General features: G+C 35.5%; 3 protein-coding genes across 3 annotated transcripts; 1 reads left to right on the plus strand and 2 right to left on the minus strand.

Annotated features, from left to right (window-relative positions):
- Nucleotides 1-3,367: 3,367 nt before the first annotated feature.
- LOC108860367 (probable inorganic phosphate transporter 1-7) lies at nt 3,368-5,081 on the minus strand. Its single transcript, XM_018634256.2, has one exon. The coding sequence runs from the start codon at nt 5,079-5,081 to the stop codon at nt 3,486-3,488; it is 1,596 nt and encodes a 531-aa protein (XP_018489758.1). The 3' UTR covers nt 3,368-3,485.
- A 1,643-nt stretch (nt 5,082-6,724) lies between these two features.
- On the minus strand, nt 6,725-10,114 carry LOC108863472 (probable glutamate carboxypeptidase AMP1). Its single transcript, XM_018637906.2, has 9 exons — nt 8,994-10,114; nt 8,387-8,629; nt 8,069-8,284; nt 7,905-7,992; nt 7,736-7,819; nt 7,555-7,643; nt 7,368-7,481; nt 7,136-7,276; nt 6,725-7,050 (listed from the first exon to the last, which is right to left on the minus strand). The coding sequence occupies exons 1-9, from the start codon at nt 9,975-9,977 to the stop codon at nt 6,886-6,888; spliced, it is 2,124 nt and encodes a 707-aa protein (XP_018493408.1). The 5' UTR covers nt 9,978-10,114; the 3' UTR covers nt 6,725-6,885.
- A 5,624-nt stretch (nt 10,115-15,738) lies between these two features.
- On the plus strand, nt 15,739-17,777 carry LOC108856288 (myosin-binding protein 7). Its single transcript, XM_018630057.2, has 3 exons — nt 15,739-17,333; nt 17,421-17,467; nt 17,549-17,777. The coding sequence occupies exons 1-3, from the start codon at nt 16,233-16,235 to the stop codon at nt 17,655-17,657; spliced, it is 1,257 nt and encodes a 418-aa protein (XP_018485559.1). The 5' UTR covers nt 15,739-16,232; the 3' UTR covers nt 17,658-17,777.
- Nucleotides 17,778-17,832: the final 55 nt, after the last annotated feature.

A 17,832-nucleotide genomic window follows, 5' to 3' on the forward strand; every position in this document is an offset into this window, starting at 1 on the left:
ATTGATTTAATAAAAATAGAATAAAAAGCTGATAGTCGTAACAAAGCTAATTTAGTTAGAAATAAAGCAAAGTTGATATTTTATTTAGAGAACATACTTATATTATTAATTATTAGAATACTTATGAACTATTAAACTTGTACTAATATATGTAGTTCAAAGAATAGAAAGATAGAATAAGTTTCATATTTTATAAATTTTATAAAAAAAATAAGGGTGAAGTATCAATTTTTGGTAAACTAATTGATGAGTATTAATATATATTTTTCAGATTACCACGTTTATTTTTTAAATATGGAGGTGCGAGTTGTATGTGTTAGTTTAGTCTGAAGGCCTCTAAAAAATATGTATTTTAAAATAAGAAACATAAATTTATTTTCTATATTAGTTTTGTTATAATGGAAAATTATGTTCGTCTGTTAACAAAATTCTTGTTTGTCTACCCTTATTTGAAAATATCAACGAATCTTGATAAATTTAAATATATTTTTTAGCTAAAAATATAAATGTTTGGTAACTCCTCTATTTAATGGAAAAATTCTATTTTAACCGGAGTGGAACATTTCACCAAATCTTCCTACCTTTCCATCAATCAATAACATATCAACCCCAATAGCTTGTCTCTTTCTTAACATTTCAGGCTTGCCAAAATTGTTGTATCCTAGTCTTAACAACATCTCTATACCGGCTTGTCTTTAACTCCGAGCAATGAAACTGGTACTTCGACATGATCTTAAATGGGAAAAGTAAAGGGATTCCCACCCGAACTCTCACACCGTTTATACATACGCAATGAAGCTGAGGAAGCATGAATTAAATAAGTATTCAATATGAGAGAGTGGGATGAGTGGGATTTCTGGATTAATGAACGGTTACGTCGATTGTGTTAAAGAAGGAGAATCGTAGAGGTCATATTCTCCATCGTCAACATCAAATTCTAAGAAATCATGTGAAGCAATATTTTGAAATTTGATTCGGATATTGAACCAGACGATTTACCGGGTCGTTGGGTCAAATGATCAATCGCTGATTAATATGAATTAAATTTATTATATAATAATATATTAGCAATGAAAATAAATATATAAAAACTAAATTTAATATTTTATGTTTTTTAAACATCAAAATAATAGTTTTATAAAATACTATAATTCCATCAAATATTTTTTCTTTGGTTCTTAAATTTTGGATTTTTTACAAAACCTAAATCCGATTAATATGAATTAAATTTTGTTGTCAAAAAAAAATCCGATTTACATTGGGTCACCAAATCTACCGGTTCAACCGCGGATCCGGATCGAATTCAAAACACTGTTATAAACTCGTGGACATTTATGAAATAAAGTTTAAAAATTCAATGCATTTCACAATTAATACCAATTAAAACCCATTAAATATAAGTTGAGAAAATATTTTAACCGTTAAAAAGAGAATGCCACATGACATTTTTTCCCCAAAGAAAGAAAAAAGTCTACTTTATTATATAAGATAATGGTAAACTTTACTAAAATATTTAGCTTTATCTCACTTTTCTACCCATTTGGCATCTCATGTTGTTCTGTTCTTTTTTTCTTTTTTTTTGGAGAAAAGTTGTAACCTTGAATTTTGATTGATGTTTTGTGCAGATGTAACTAGAAGATTTCTGTTTCCGTGTTAACATCCCATTCACAAGGAGGAAGATTTAAAATAGTGACTTTTAGTTTCTCAGTTCTTTTGAGCATTACCGGAGATTATCAAAGACCCACGCAGTAGGTTTGTAGAAGATGTTGTTTGGGAGGCTTGATTACAATACAACCTTTGTTACTTCTCTCACAAACTACACTTATGTATCAAAACTTTTGTTTATGTATCTATAAATCTATCTGCCACATGTTTCATTAGATTTTAATCAAATAGATTCTATACAGATTTGGGTGACAGATAGCAGATTATAATTGTTTTATTTTTCAACACAACACATTACTATTGAAGTTTTGTTATAAACTTTCAACATCTGATTTCAGATTGTTCATACTTAGTTTAACCTCACTGTACAAATGACTGACTATCCGTTTGATCCAATATGTAGTACACATAGAATTTCATGTATATTATGAAGATGAGCTGAAGTGATGACCTCTTCTTTGTTCTATTAGGTCTAAGCTGATAGACATTCCATAATGTGTTTCAGAATATGGCAAATAATCAAAGATGGGTGTTATTATTAATTGTCTTCTTTTTTTTTTAACGCTTTGTGTTATATTGAATAAGACCTATAAGGTCATACATAGCCAAGAGCCAGCAAGAATAATGCAAAGAAAAAAAAATTGCAGAAATATTAAAATGCCAGTAGGCATCGTGTATTAATTGTCTTCTACAAAGCTCTCTTTTCTATCTCTTGCTTTCCATTGATGCCTTCAAAAAAGTGCAACCTTTCATAGAGTCACTACTGTGCATAGGCACCATGAATCATCTCCTCTTGTGGTTGCAGATTGAACAAACAATGGTTGAATAAACAAAGACCATGCAGTTTTGGGTTTGCCCATTTATGCAGAACGTTGAGTTTGCTAGAAGATTCAAGCAGTGCCGTCTTAAAAAAAATTTTTGCCTTAGGCGAAACAGAAAATAAAGACCTTTTTATAAAAAAAAAATCAACTTCTATTTATTATATTTCTCTAAATTAAAGCAAAAAAAATGTGGTACTCAGAAAAAAAAATTGAGAAATGAATTTTTATGTGTAAATTAGGTTTTGTTAATGAAAATTTGAGAATTGTGAAAGATATTTTTTTTTGTTTTTATTGTATTTAAATTAGGTCTATCTAATCATAAATCTTTTATTATAATTTTACCTACTAATTGATAATCTAACAAACAAAATAGACCTATTTAATTTGTAAAATAACACTAAAAAAAAATTTAGACCCATGGACCCATGGCAATTGCCCATGTTGCCATGGGGTAGAGCCGGCCCTGGATTCAAGTCATCAGTATATACTTTAACTTTGAACACAAAAACCTTTTTGTCCCAAGAACACAAGAGATAGAGCTGCCTTGTAACTATGAGGAGTGGACCAACTGCTATTCTTTATGGCTTAACTTTTTACTCAGTTCAATCCTAACTACAGACAAGTTGACAATCACTGTATACACTTTTTTGCTTAGTGTTACAGTTTGATATTTGATTCTAAAATACTTTCTTATTTAGTTGAGTGGTGAACAATGAACACTGAAAAGCACATTTTCATCATAATAGCTTTCTATTCCGTTTATTTCATTTGTTACAACGAATTACACACAGAAAAAAGATGCTAAACAAAAATCCAAAAACCACACTGAAACAGATGTGCAAATGAACGAGATCCTATAGCATTTAATAATCAATAAAAACCGGATATAAAGAATAGCTCGAGCTTCTAGTGTCAAGAAATTTGAAGATATATAGTGAACAAAAAATACAAGTAATAAAGAAGTCTTTAAGAATCTCTAGCAGTTGATACCGTGATGTTTTAGTGGTTATTGCTGAAACTGCTGCCTTCATCATTGTCCTCGTTCTCCCCACACATTTCCTCCAAAGACCTGCCTTTAGATTCGGGAACCAACAATGTAAAGACCATCCCCAAAAGATTAACCACACCCAAAACAATGAGCGAGTTCTTGACACCAATCCCTGGAGGATATCCATGTTCTGTCTTGTTCTTGTCAGGACTTTGTGCCAAGTACAAGAATCCAAACGCACCAACCATTGCTCCTAGTTTTCCAGAAGCCGCGGAGATTCCATGGCACGTTGATCGAAACCTAGCGGGGAATATCTCAGCAGGCACCACGAAAGTTGTAGCATTAGGTCCAAAGTTTGCGAAGAAGAATGTTAACGAGTACATAACCACGAACCCGATTCTGTTTTCCTTGTGAGTCCAATGCTCGTAAGGAATCGCGAGAGCGAACATAAAGACAGTCATGAAGAAGAACCCCATCATCTGTATCGCAAATCTACCCATGATGTCGATAAATGCAACTGTGAACCAGTAACCAGGTACCGTGCTGCACAAGGCTATTAGGGTTTGTGCACGCGCGATCATGAAAACTTCTCGGATTGCGTTCATGGTCTGAGCCGGTGGGATCCAGCCAATGGCGCTGAAGATATCTTTCTGGAAAAGGTTCTGACTGTAGAAGGCGATGTCTAGTAAGAACCATGTGCTTGAGGTTCCAAGCAAGTGAAGACCATGACGCCTCATGAATTCCTTGGAGAACAAGCCAAACGATTTGGACCTATCTCTAGCAATCTCTTCCACTCTGTCATGCTCTGCCTCTATCTCCACTTGCAAAACCTTAGACATGTTCGAAGCCGCTAGCTCCGCGTCCTTGGCCACGAGTGCAGTGTACCGCGCGGTCTCTGGCATCTTGGACCTCGAGTAGTACGTCATCCCAGCAGGCACAGCACCGACCATGAGTATAATCCGCCACACGTAATCAGCCTGAGGTACCGTGGACCCCAAGGCATCCACTTTATAAGCCGGAGCAGGAAACTCAGCATCGAAAACCGCAGACACGACGATCGCAAAGATCCCTCCGGTCAAGATTCCGAACCCTTGCATGGCGAAAACCGCGGCTATAAACGCGCCACGTGTCTTTTTATTAGCGTATTCAGACATAATCGTCGCGGACAACGGATAGTCGCCGCCTATACCGAACCCTAACCAGAACCGGAAGAAACAGAGAGAGCTCATCACTCCTTTCGGTGTGCTCCCAAAGGAGAGACCTGAAGCGACGGAGCACACGACCATGACCGCGAGAGTCATGCCGTACACTTTTTTCCTCCCGAGTTTGTCGCCGAGCCAGCCGAAGAAGAGCTGTCCCGTGAGCGTACCAACAAATGCAACGCCGTTAACCGCGGCTGAAACGTTTGGAGGTAGGTTCCCTGGCTTCGGTGAGCCGTCCACGTGGTAGTAAATCCGGCCAAGAAGCTTAGTGACGAGGGAGATGCAGAAAAGGTCGTATGCGTCCGTGAAGAATCCCATTCCGGCGATGATAATAGCCGTGAAATGGTACCATTGCGTTTTTGCAACGTCGAGTGCGTTTAGCACGTGTAGTTGATCACCTGCCATTGTTCTCTTTATCTTCTATCCTCTGCGTTAATCGTAAGAAATCACATTCAGTACGCATAATTAACACCATAATTAATAATCAAGAACCATTTCAAATTCATAAATTACATGTTAGCCTCATTACAAGACTAACAAGTTCAATGAGATAAATTTCATAACTAAAATTATATTTTGGAAACGTACTTTAGTTGTGTTTCAGAAAAAGAAAAAAAAGGAAACGTCCTTTCGTTTTATTTTCTTTCTTAACATTTCATACAATAATTTTGTAAATTATTTAGCCAACAAGGCCTTTTTAAACAATAAAATAAGATGCTATTATGTGATATGCAACATTTAAAGGTGCCAAAAATTTGTTGATACAAGAAAAGACTTATAAACAAATCAAGCTCCAAGTTCACAGTTCCGACAAAACAAAAACGTAGTACGTTATTAACACAGTTCTGTAAGAAGTCAAAACAGATGTTGTGGGGACAGAGAGTAACAAAAAGAAAACAATGACCAAAATCATGCTTGATCCTCATTTCTCATAAGAACAACAAATAAGTAAAAAAAGTAAAACAGATTCACAAAAACACTTACACAACTTTATTTTGCTGACTTTCTCGTTGACACACACTTGTAGGATTGTCTTAGAGAAAAACCAAAGAGAAGAGTAATTGTTGTCTTATTGAAGAAACTGGTTGAGACAGAGAAGAAAATGAATGGTTTGTGAGAGATGAAATGAGAGGCAGCGTCGGGAACGGCTACTTATGCGTAAATCATTTTCTGTTTTTGCGGTGACATATTCATCTCTAATATGTGGGTATATTCTCCTGACAACGACTACGACGTCGTTCCTTTCTCATTGACTTCTTCTTTTCCCTATCTATTTTCTCCTCCCACCTTTTTCTTTACTTCTTTTAGCAAACATTTAATAGTTGGTTCTGTTTTTTTTTCAGCTAAAATAAAATGTTCAGTCATAAGCAAAAATAAAATAAAATAAAATGTTTGGTGTGTGATTCATTTTTACTGTCGGTTCGAGTTTTTCAAACTCATGGTTTAAAACTCGTTTAGGCAATATTAGAATATTCGTAGGGGAAAACAAATGTTCGGACACATGAGCTGTTATTTTCCTTATGCTAATTGATCCCAAATGTTGATCAAAAGAAAAAAAAAATTAATCCCAAATTAATGAAGAATTCGTAAGAGAAGACAAACTTACATGTTCACAGATAATACTGTGGCTGTGAATAGGAAAAAAATATTGAAATTTGTTAGATTTATTAGTCTTCTTTGCTTCAGTCAACATTGATTTCTTTTTTTTTTAAATATGAGAGAATAAATACTAGTTTTTTTTTTGTAAAAGGAGAATAAATACTAGTTACTTTCTCCCGATGTTTACTATGATTTTCTGCAAATCGTATATTGATGTTTCCACATACATTGCGTATGATCATATTGAAAATATAAAACTAAAGATTTGAGTGACAACTGACCAAATAAAAACAAATTACTATGGTTATAACTTATGCATGCATGCATGTATAGCTCAATTCCTCAAAAAGACTTAGTTAGTCAGAGACGAAGGACATTCATTTGGGGGTACCTAAACTTGAAAATGATGATTTTGAAGTTAAAATGGAGGCAAGAAGAGGATAACGAAGTAATTCCAGAGTCGAGTTTGTCTATTAGTCTTGAGACTTGAATGCGTTTTGAATACGACACTGTTATTTTAGTTAACATGATATGATAAGGGTAAGATGGTTAATGATTCTACAATCTACAGTCACACAATACATATACAAACGACAAAGTTTTTCTTTTCTCATGTGAACCCTCCTTTAAGAGCTTTGCTTGCTCTCTGAATCGCTCTCGCAACTCTCCATATCTCATGCTGAATTATTCCCTGTGATGAGTTTGTTGCAATCGCATCTGCTATCCCCGGGAAAAACCCTAGCTTGCTCTCAGGTTCAGCTGCAGGCCCATACACCTACACAAAACACTAATTGAGGTCACATGACTATATTGAGTTTGAAAAGAATGGGTGAAATCTGTTTATATAAGTTATAACTCACAAGATGCTTGAACCATTCTTTCCCTTTGATCCCTTGTGAATCCAAAAACCCTCTTTCTGCAAGCATCATCCTGTCATTCAGATCTCTTCTCTTGGCAGCTGGTGCAACATCATTTTTGCTATATGCTTGTTCCTTTAACTTCTGTAACATCAATCACCAAGAGCCTTTGCTCAATGTGTGACAAAAAAAAGAAAGATTAAAAAATCAGCAAAAACCCTTTAAATTAAGAAACCTTTGCTTCATCTGCAGCTTCTTTAGCAACTAATGAGAACTCTTGTATCGCCACGCTCAAGGGATCAACAGAGGCTTTCCCTTGTAAGAGCTTGCTCAATGCATCGATATGTGCCTGAACCATAACACCAAAACACATAATATAAACACAGTTTTTTTCTTTCTATGAATGAGTAGAAGAAACATACCTGCAACTGTTCAGCATACGAGATGTAATTGAACGGTAAGACTGGCTCATCAGCCAATATAATTCCTAAAAGTCCCCATACTCCAGCCACTGAGCAACACAGAAAATCGTACTAAGAGAGTTAAATCCCCTACAAGAAGCCATCGAAAACTAGAATAAGAAAGAAGAAAACAAAGGTTTACTCGCAACATGACGATGAAAGAAGGGATCTGCATTGCGGACCATCCAATCATAGGAGTCAAAAGCTGTGTGATACACAGGATAATCTGAAATTTAAAAAAAAAACATCACTTAGACATGAATTCATCATCACATTCTTGAATGTTTGTGTAATCAAGTTCTTGTGTTTACCTGCACCATAGTACATGTCTATAGATGATATCCCGGCATGATGAAGAAACCCGGAGAAATCAGAATCTACTCTACTTAGCCTCTCTATCTGCAGTCCATTTCAAAAGCATATACATCATTCACAAAAGACACCCTTGTGGAGGTAACACAATGTTTCTACTCACAATGTTGTTCTGAGATTTGAATGTATCTTCAACTGTCAAGGCTACATCATCAGGATCTTGAACCAACTTCAAGACATCTAAAAGAAGACCATCTAACTGAGGAGTTGCACCAGCAAAGAACCCAGAGCCTTGGACCGCGCAATCTACGTTTAGATAAGCCACAGCACTTGCACCTAAGTTGAGAACATTGTCTTCAACCCATTCAGTTGATCCAATCTATAAAACAAGAAACACACACTAAATTCAAAACTCAAATGTTGGTTTTAGTCAAAAAAGCCATTATTAATAAGATTCAGCTTTTTTTCTTTCTTAACTAACCATTCCGAACTCTTCTGCATCCCAACTACAAAGAAGAATAGTCCTACGTGGTCTCCAACCAGATTTAAGCAACAGAGAGAATCGTCGACCAATGTCGAGTAAAGCTGATGTTCCACTGTTTGGATCAACAGCTCCATAAGTCCATGCGTCTCTATGGTTCCCAAGAATCACATACCGATCAGGCTCTTCGCTACCTCTTATCGTAGCCACAACATTGTGGATCTTCTTCATTGTCAACTCCCCCTTCAAAGTTTCAAAGACAGATAGTAAACAATACTCGTTTATAAGCAAAATTAATTTTCAAATGCTTTATAAAGTAAATAGTTACCGCTAAACATTAAATTTCTTGAATGTTAACAATAAGAACATCAAATGTGACCTCAAAGATTCCAACTTTTTCAACTAACAAAACCAAAAAGTTTTTTTAAAAAAAACAAAAGATTGTACTTCCAAAAGCATATATTAAGGTCAAATTAAAACTTTCAAAATCTAATATTCGAAAAGATTTTAACGGAAACTAATCACAAAAAAAAAATAAAAGACACTAAATTACAAAGACTCGATATAACGGAAACTACAAGACTCTCCAGTTACCTAGTTAGTTTACCTGTAACGTCATGTTAACAGCCGTCTGTCCTGGGCCAACCCGTTGACCTGACCCGATCCGACCCGAGTTCCGCCACTCCACCGGAGCTCTAGATCCCCCGAGAGAAGCCAATATGATCTCCGCATTGTGAAGAGACAAAGGCAGAGACGGAATCTTCGGGAATCTCCGAGCGACTCGTTCATCTTCCAACCTCAGCTTCTCTCCTCCCACAACTCCGGGCCAACCCGGACTAACCGGATCTCCGATCCCTCTCATCACCGTACCCCTCTCGATCCCCCCGAGCCCGCCGCCGTCGTTCTCGGCGTATATTAGCACCCCGAGCGCACCTTTGCTCTCGGCTACCTTCACGATACCTCCTCTCCCCAGAGACTCTCCCTTTCTGGCTAACACCACGCAGTCTCTGACGCTCACTCCGATCGACTCCAGCGCACGGTAGTCTCTCTCCTCGCCGTGGTTTACGAAGACCACGCTACCCTGCGCCGATCCAGACGGGGAATAAGCGTGGTAAGGCCTGACCACGTCGTCTCCTCCGGGGACATCGTTTAAGTCGAACTCCATTTTTGTGTCGTTGCTAAAACGCGCCGCGACGGAGACGTGCGCGGGGTAAGAGAGGAGAGCCTCGTACTCGGCGAGGCGAGTGTCGAGACCGAGGGTTTGGAAGTGGTTTGCGACGTAGCCGAGAGTGTCTAGAGAGGGTTTTGTTCCGGCGAGGTGAGGGTGGCGTGTCAGAGAGCGGAGGTAGGAGGAGACGGTGGCGTTGGAGGCGGAGGAGAGGAAGAGGCGGCGGAGAGCGAGGGGGTTATTATGGGTGGGGTTTCGTGGGAAGAGGAGAGGAGGAGCTGCGTCTGGGTGGTGGAGAGTGTAGAAAGTGGCGACGATGAGGACTATGAGGAAGAGGAAGGTACAGAGCGGCGGTGGCTGACGGAGAGGGGATAAGGAGGTGCCGGCGATGGTGGGTCTAGTTGCGGTGAGAGGCTGCGACATTGCAGGGAGAGAGAGAGAGAGAAGTGTTATTATGTTTTAGCAGTAGTGGCTTGGACCGAAGTGTCTTTCTAGTTAATCATCTTCGTCTCTCTGTTTTTTTCTTTTAGTATTGTCTCTTTCGTCTTTTGTAATTACTCGGGAGTTTTTTTTTTGGGGTCAGAGGCATTACTGTGTTTGATCTTCTTCTCTTGTTAATTTGTTGGGTGCTCCTTCTTTCCGGAAACTACCATTTTCTGGATTTTTTTTAAAAAATATTAACTACAAATATTTGAATTGACTAGATATTATAGATTGGTAGTTATTACAAGATATATATAATTAAAATAAATAAATTTTAATTTTAAATAATTATTATATTTTTAATATGTTTGAACAGCTTAGAATATAAATTTTACGAAAAAGGAAGAAATATTAAAAAGAATCTTACTCTCTATTTTTAATACATGTATTAATAAAATATAATTAATTTAGTTACAAAATACATTATTTATGATTAATTTTTTATAATTTTAAACTAATAAAATCCAATAAATTATAACTAATTATTGAAAGATCCAAGCTCTTTAAATCGAATTAGAAATGGGATTGTACTACTTTATAATTTAGTACCACTTGAAAAGCATATAAGCGACCATTTTGATACTAGACATCAGCAGTGTCGGTCAGTTGAATGAAAAGCTGCATATTCGAAGAACAACGTGATTGTTTAGTAAGTAGTGGGTGGCCAATATAAAAAAATTATTTTGTATGTTATTGTTTTCATTTTTATATATTCATATCATGATGTTATTATATGTGTTCAGAACTTGACATATTCCATTTTGATTATCGTTCTAAACGTAAGCATACGCATGAGATTCCATTTTCATTGCCATGTTTTTCCTCAATTTTGTTCTTATTACTTCATAAATTCATTAGGGTGGAGATGACAGTCACGATTTAAAGTTATATAAACACTGGGTAGGTTAATGGTAAACTTGACGTGAGTTCTCCTTTAAGCTTATGATCTACCAATAAGTGTCTCCTAAAACCATTTCTGTTAATCTTTCTTGCAAAACAAAGTGTCTCCTAAAACCTTTAGCTATTTGAGGCATGTAATTTGGAGGTTGAGATCATCTTCTTTACGTAAACACAGCTCCAATAATTATAACAATTCACCTTTGAAAATTCAAACTGATTGTAAACACTAAATTTACACACTGCATATATGATATTGTGTGTTATCGTATTTGTGTGGCTACACTCTAATCAAAATTTTATTTGCCAATGATTTCATCCCATATAGCTTTCTTATTCTGAATCTGTCTTTGTTTTTGTTCCACCGTTTTGACCATTTTATCGCTTTCATCCATTAAATGGCGTCATCTCGAATTTTGTTCACATCCAAATGTGTTAAACGGTACATAGACGCATCTCGAGGGTATCGATGGGTCCCTTTACACCCATGCATTCTACTAGTGTTTTAATTCTTGTATATACTCGTATTGTATTGTCAGGTGAACTTGTATGTCGAGTTGTTTAAATCGGCAAGATGCTGCAAAAAGATTGCTTCGTATGAGATGATCTTTCTCAAATTTGGCAGAGCAATATCTTTCTAAGTTATATTTATATAGTTTTCCAATGCACAAGAATCAGAACAAACGTTGATATGTTTTAGACGTGTATAACGTTTTATGTTATTGACAATAGGTGCATAGGTTAGTAAATGGAAGTCCAAATCCATGTGATACATATCGTTAGAGAATTGATGTTAGCTGCTTCTTTTGCATGATGGACTCGTATCTATCTGGTATATATAGAGAAAACACCATTTTCAAAAAAAAATATATAGAGAAAACATTGCGGGATATATATTTATGCATTATCATTTATCAATACATGATGTGCACATACCTAGGTTTTTCCTAGCCTTACTGTGTCCCCGAGTGGCTTTTATAAACAGTAATGTTATCTTCATGCTGTCTCCACCATTATTGTTATCGTTGTAATACCAGTCAACAACTCAATAATAATTATTTGGCTGACAGATCCCGCTAGTCTGACATTTTAATAATTTGCACAATGTCCTATGTTTTAATGAAAAAATTATGTGCTTATTTTTATATAATTTTTTTACAATATTTTAAGGGTTCGAATGGTAAAAACACTTCAAGCGGTGCAGATCAAGCAGATCATGCAGATCAAGCAGATCATGCAGATCAAGCAGATCATGCAGATCAAGCAGATCATGCAGATCAAGCAGATCATGCAGATCAAGCAGATCAAGTGCAGATCATGCAGATCAAGCAGATCAAGTGCAGATCAAGTACAGATCATGTAAGAGAAATGCATATCAAACAGATCAAACAGTCTAATATAATTAATGTTTTGAATATCGGACTAGACATTGACTCAGCATTAAAACTGAGTCAATGGTCGGACCAGTTTAATATAATTTTAACTTGAATTCAAAAAGCAAATTTTAATATTGAACCGGATCACCGATTTTACCGAATTTGATTAGTTAACGACTCGGTTTACCAGTTTTACTCAAATTAGATTCTTAACACAACCAGTTAGAAGAGCGAGACACTGTACGATTGGTTCGACCGGCAAGTCTGATCCGGTTTTCAAAACACTGGCTACAATTTATAATGATAAAAACATAAAAATAGATTACATATTTAAATAATAAAAATTACAAAGATAAAATAAAATATATAAGTATATAAGTTCTATACATAATTAGTAATAAATATTTCATTATAGTTATGCTATTGTAATTTTACAAATTAAAATATGAAAATATTAGTAATAAACCAAATGCATCTATCTTCTATTAATATATACATTTACATAATTAAAAACACACCATCATATGAATAATTTAGATAAATGTTAAATTTATATGATAGGAAGAAGAGATAAACAGAAAACTGATGTTTTTTGTATTGTTAAGACTGTAATAAAAATTGAATGAAAATATGATATATTTATAGAAGAATATTTAATATATTAATAATTTGTAACAAAATTATTTATTAGTCAAAAGGGAAAAAAAGGTGAATAGCATCAAAATTGTGGTAGACAAAACTGTAAGTGAAAGATCTGTCTTTTTCAGAAAAGACAAAAAAAATTTGAACTGCATGCAGTTCTCCTGCAATTAAATTTTAAAAACAGAAAAAACATGAATGGCTCCTTAAATGCAGTTCTCCTGCAAAATCAAAGATCTATCTTTCTCCTGTCACCCCCGTTCATAACCTAAATACAATTAAAATTTTCACATAAAATTGTACTGTCTAAACCACTATTCTTTTTTTTGTCTATGCTCTTTTTTTTGCCAACCTTTTTGTCTATGCTCATTAAATATTTTTTCGACCTTGTTGCCTTTTTTTTTTTTGCAACTTTTTTACCTTGTTGCCTTTTCCTCTCAAAATTGATTGTATACCACGACAAGCCTATTACATGTGAAATACAAAACGAAAATTCTGTTACGAATGTAAAATAAAAGTTACTATAACTAAGGTGGTAAAAAAAAAAGATGGTAGCAACTAGCAAGTAATGTAAACAACCAAGATGTTCGACCTAAAACCAACAGTTATTCACCAAAAGAGGATTGCTCATTGTGGGAAAATGTTATTTCATCTTACCGAAACAAAATTGTGAAATTTACTTGAAAGCACCCAATTTGTGACTAAAACTTGTAAATTGAAGATAACTAAAAGATACAAAATAAGTAACCAACTCAACAAATGATGATCATGGAACAAAAGAATGATAATCATGACAAGCTTTTTGTACACTTACTTTAGATCACCACCATGTTCTAGATATTTCACTATAAAAACAAAATCTATATAAAAAAGATTATGTTCTTCTAAAAAAGATGTGGGACTCGATCGAATGATTGAGGGGTTATATAAATCAGAAAGTTGACACAGCACTATCGCGAAATAGGGAGGACAAATCTAAGTGGGTCCTTAAACGTATCTTTGCAGTACACTCACCTTCTTAAATGCTCTTCCAAGTCATCATTCGGACAAAATATTTTAGGGACAATGCAAGTGTCTGGTTCAGACAATAGACTACCTTAATTCTCGTAGACCATTGTTATAGTATAAAGAAGTTGAATATATATGGTCGACAACAAAAAGACTACCTTAATATATAATTTTATATATTCAATCGTAACCTGTGTGTATACAACTTCGTGCAATATGTAAGCAAATATTTATTAGTTAAACATTTGAGCAAACATCCGACATAGTTTTGAAACACTACAGCAAACTTTGTAAAGTCTAGTGTCCTATTATGAACCAATTAAGAGAATTCATAGTGGAATATGATGTTTTGATTCAAAACAGTTGAATAGATTTTTTTAGTATATGGGCTTCTCATAATAAACGACTCTAAGAGTTCTCCAAGCAATTTGAGCCTACTTTGCAGAATCTGATGCCTTGTAGAGTTATGCCTCTACTTTCTACACCTTTTGGTGTTGTCAAGCCAGGCTTTTTAGGCCCATGTGATAAAACCCAAATAATAAAATTTTAGATGGAAATTTGCAACAGAAACCCTCAAGCTAACCAAAATTGAAAGCAATGATTAGCTTCAATTGATGTAACTAAACTTTTGTCTAGGGGTTGCTCAAAAAAAAAAAAAAAACTTTTGTCTAGGGCTCTGCTTTCAATTCCCTCTTGTTCTTATCTATAACGTTTTCCTTTTTATATTCATTTAATATAATTAAATTCGTCTTATTTATTTATTTATTTATCACTTCTTTTGCATTTTAAAAATTGATGTTCCAGGATTTATACACATATTAATAAAAATTAAATATATTTTTGATTTATAGCTTTTAGTTTGATTTTTTCCAAATAAAACTATACCACTTATATTTTTAGATTATAATTTATGTGTTATTTTAAAGCAAAATGCATTAGTTAAAGTTTAACATCAATCTTATATTCTTATGTATACAGAGAAAAAATTATAACATCAAAATTTTGTACAAGGAAGAAGTAATAATTACGTGTTACAAGTTACAACCATAAATCTGTCAATTAAACCTCTAAAGAGATCACAAAATCCATGTGAACCAAAACACACAAACCAATGAAATTAATTTCTACCTACCCATATACTGTAGTACTTCCTCTGTTTATTAAAGATGTATGTTTTGTAGTTTTCACACATATTAAAAAAACACATTAATCATGCATTGTTTTTAGAAAATATCAAATTTCAATGCACTTTAACCAATAGTCTTTCAATAAATTCAATTAATTTTATTGAAAATTGCAATTTTTATATAAAAAACATAAAAGATACATTTTTTTAAAACAAATATTTTTTCCAGAACATGCATCTTTTAAAAACAGAGGGAGTAGTAGATAGCCAACCTTATCCCTTATACTAAGAAGATGATAAAGAACCATACGACCAATGGTGGTCGAGCTTTGGTTAAGATTCATGTTTATGATATTGCTTAGTTTTATAGCATATGGGATGATGGATCAGTACAGTTGATGAACACTTTTCAATCAAAATCATCTTTATGGTAAGTAATGATGATTCCTAACTACAACCATGCTCATAAAAAAAATCGATTCTGAACTTTCACATCTTCTGTACAAACTCGCAAAAGAAATTGTATTAACTGATTTTTTTTTTTGTTTCGTTCTTACTTATCTAATTAATTTTTATTTATTCTCTGGCCTTTTCCGAAAAAATTTAATTCATTTAATTAATTTTTTTGTCAGCTTTTTATTTAATTATCGAGAAATGAGTCTTCTCTGTGGGCACGTAGTCCAAAGAAGAATGGAACGCGCTCCGATAAAGGAGGGAGAGAGATGAGGAAGATGGAGAATCAACACACAAAGCCAAAAACATAAACCTTCCTTATCTTCCTCCTTCTTCTTCTTCTCTCCCTCCTGAACATCCTGCCGTTTCTGTCATTTTCCTCTCTGTTTCTTCCCTGGAAACAGAGTGGATAAAAAAATTTCATTTTTTTGTTCCTCTGTTTTCGCCGAAAGGATAGATCTTTGTGAATAGGCAGCTTGCACCCAATCTTAAAGTTTTCGTGTCTGAGGTAAAAGAAGATTACGTATACATCATTTTAATTCTCGAAAAGAAACCATCTTTCGTGTGTTTTGAGAAAATCACCATTTAATCTCCTCTGTTTTCGCAATTCAATCGGATAATGAAACAAAAGGTTCTTGCTTTCATCGTTGTATCTCTTTGCATTTGAGGTTGTTGTTGTTGTTAATAAGACACCAAATGGATTCTGAGCTGAAGCTTTCTTCGAGAGACGTTGTGAAATGCTGTGATTACTCCTCCTCCTCCTCCCTCGAGGCATCAGCAGACCCTTTGACTAGTAGAACGGTGAAAAGAAAGCTCAGCGACAGGTTCCTGTTACGCGGCTCTTCTGATCTATCTTCAAACGCAGCGAAGTCGCTAGTCGAAAACCAATGCGCTGCTCTGCTCGAGGATCTTTCTTCCCAGAGGAAGACGGTGAAGGATCTTCACCTGGAGCTCGAAGAAGAGAGAAAAGCCGCCGCGTCGGCAGCCAACGAGACGATGTCGATGATACTGAGGCTGCAGAGAGAGAAGGCCGAGATACAGATGGAAGCTAGGCAGTTCAAAGCGTTTGCTGAGGAGAAGATGACGCATGACCAAGAAAAGCTTTTGGTTCTGGAGGAGTTGTTGTATGAGAAAGAGCAAGCGATCGAGGCTTTGACTTATGAGGTGGAAGCTTACAAGGATAGACTGTTGAGCTATGGGGTTACTGAAGGGGAGATGAATGATCAGATACTTGGGTTTGGTAGAGAGACTAGCACGGTGGGTGTTGATGTTTACCCTTGTGAGTATACTCCCTTCAAATGCAGTGTGGATGATGATAACCTGAGTGGAGTTGGTCAGTCTCCGAAATGGCCTTATTATGATCCAAACTCGCCTTTGGGAACTGCAAAGGAGATAAAGGGGACAGAGTTTTCTGCAGACTCTCCTATGTCTGCTAGCAGTGACAGAGTTTATACTATTGACTCGATCAAGATTGTGGACGAGCCTAGTAGGTTGAGTAAGGGAAAGTTAAACGGTGATCATTGGGATTCTCCGAGGAACCAAGAACCGTTTGGAAAGACTCAGCAAGGAGTTAATGAGGCAGGGATTGAGAAGCTTTACACAAAGCTTCAAGCACTTGAGGCTGATAGGGAATCGTTGAGACAGATCATTGTGTCTATGCGGACAGACAAGGCTCAGTTGGTGTTGCTGAAAGAATACGCACAGCGTCTATCAAAGGAAACTGTCGCAACGAGCAGGCGAAACCCGGTTAGCAAAATGCCATATTTCAAAGCACTCTCTGTAGTAATGGCCTTCAAGGTAAAACAATCATAATCTATAAGCTTTCTGAAACTATGTGTAAAGCCTCAAAATTGATCTCTCTTCTCTTAATTCTTGTGTGTTCAGTGGATGGTGTCTTTCGTTTCTTGGAGAAGGAAAGCCAAGCGAAACAAGTATGTAGATTTGCTTTTTGGTTTCACTGGTACCACCAGTGCTTTGCTTTCTGATTAATCCGTTTACAAAAAAATGTGCAGGTATGTCTATGATATGTCAGCAAATAATATGGGGATGCTTATGATGCTAGGGGAGGGATCTCGAAGTAGGAGATGGAGTTGTTTAACAAGTTCACATGTCTTAAGATAATCCCATTCTTTTTTTCTCTCTTGTGCAATAATAGGTAGTCCAAATTGAATGTGCATCTCTCTTTATTGTATGGATGGTTCAGATTCTTGATGAAAATATAACAATCCAAAGTTCATTCTTTTCATCTTTTGTTTTTGGATTGTACACCTCTTCAAGGCAAAGACAATAACACAAA

The sequence above is a fragment of the Raphanus sativus genome, chromosome 5, assembly GCF_000801105.2.
Source record: "Raphanus sativus cultivar WK10039 chromosome 5, ASM80110v3, whole genome shotgun sequence".
NCBI classification, from domain to species: Eukaryota; Viridiplantae; Streptophyta; class Magnoliopsida; order Brassicales; family Brassicaceae; genus Raphanus; species Raphanus sativus.

Bases quoted from the DNA above. Each gene is read 5' to 3' on its own strand.
- LOC108860367 (XM_018634256.2), bottom strand. From the start codon at position 5,081: ATGGCAGGTGATCAACTACACGTGCTAAACGCACTCGACGTTGCAAAA.
- LOC108863472 (XM_018637906.2), bottom strand. From the start codon at position 9,977: ATGTCGCAGCCTCTCACCGCAACTAGACCCACCATCGCCGGCACCTCC. The intron at 8,285-8,386 runs GTTAGTTAAGAA...CTTGTTTTATAG, and splicing joins ATGCAGAAGAGTTCGGAATG to ATTGGATCAACTGAATGGGT. The intron at 7,051-7,135 runs GTGAGTTATAAC...TGTTTTGTGTAG, and splicing joins AAGAATGGTTCAAGCATCTT to GTGTATGGGCCTGCAGCTGA.
- LOC108856288 (XM_018630057.2), top strand. From the start codon at position 16,233: ATGGATTCTGAGCTGAAGCTTTCTTCGAGAGACGTTGTGAAATGCTGT. The intron at 17,334-17,420 runs GTAAAACAATCA...TTGTGTGTTCAG, and splicing joins CTGTAGTAATGGCCTTCAAG to TGGATGGTGTCTTTCGTTTC. The intron at 17,468-17,548 runs GTATGTAGATTT...AAAAATGTGCAG, and splicing joins AGGAAAGCCAAGCGAAACAA to GTATGTCTATGATATGTCAG.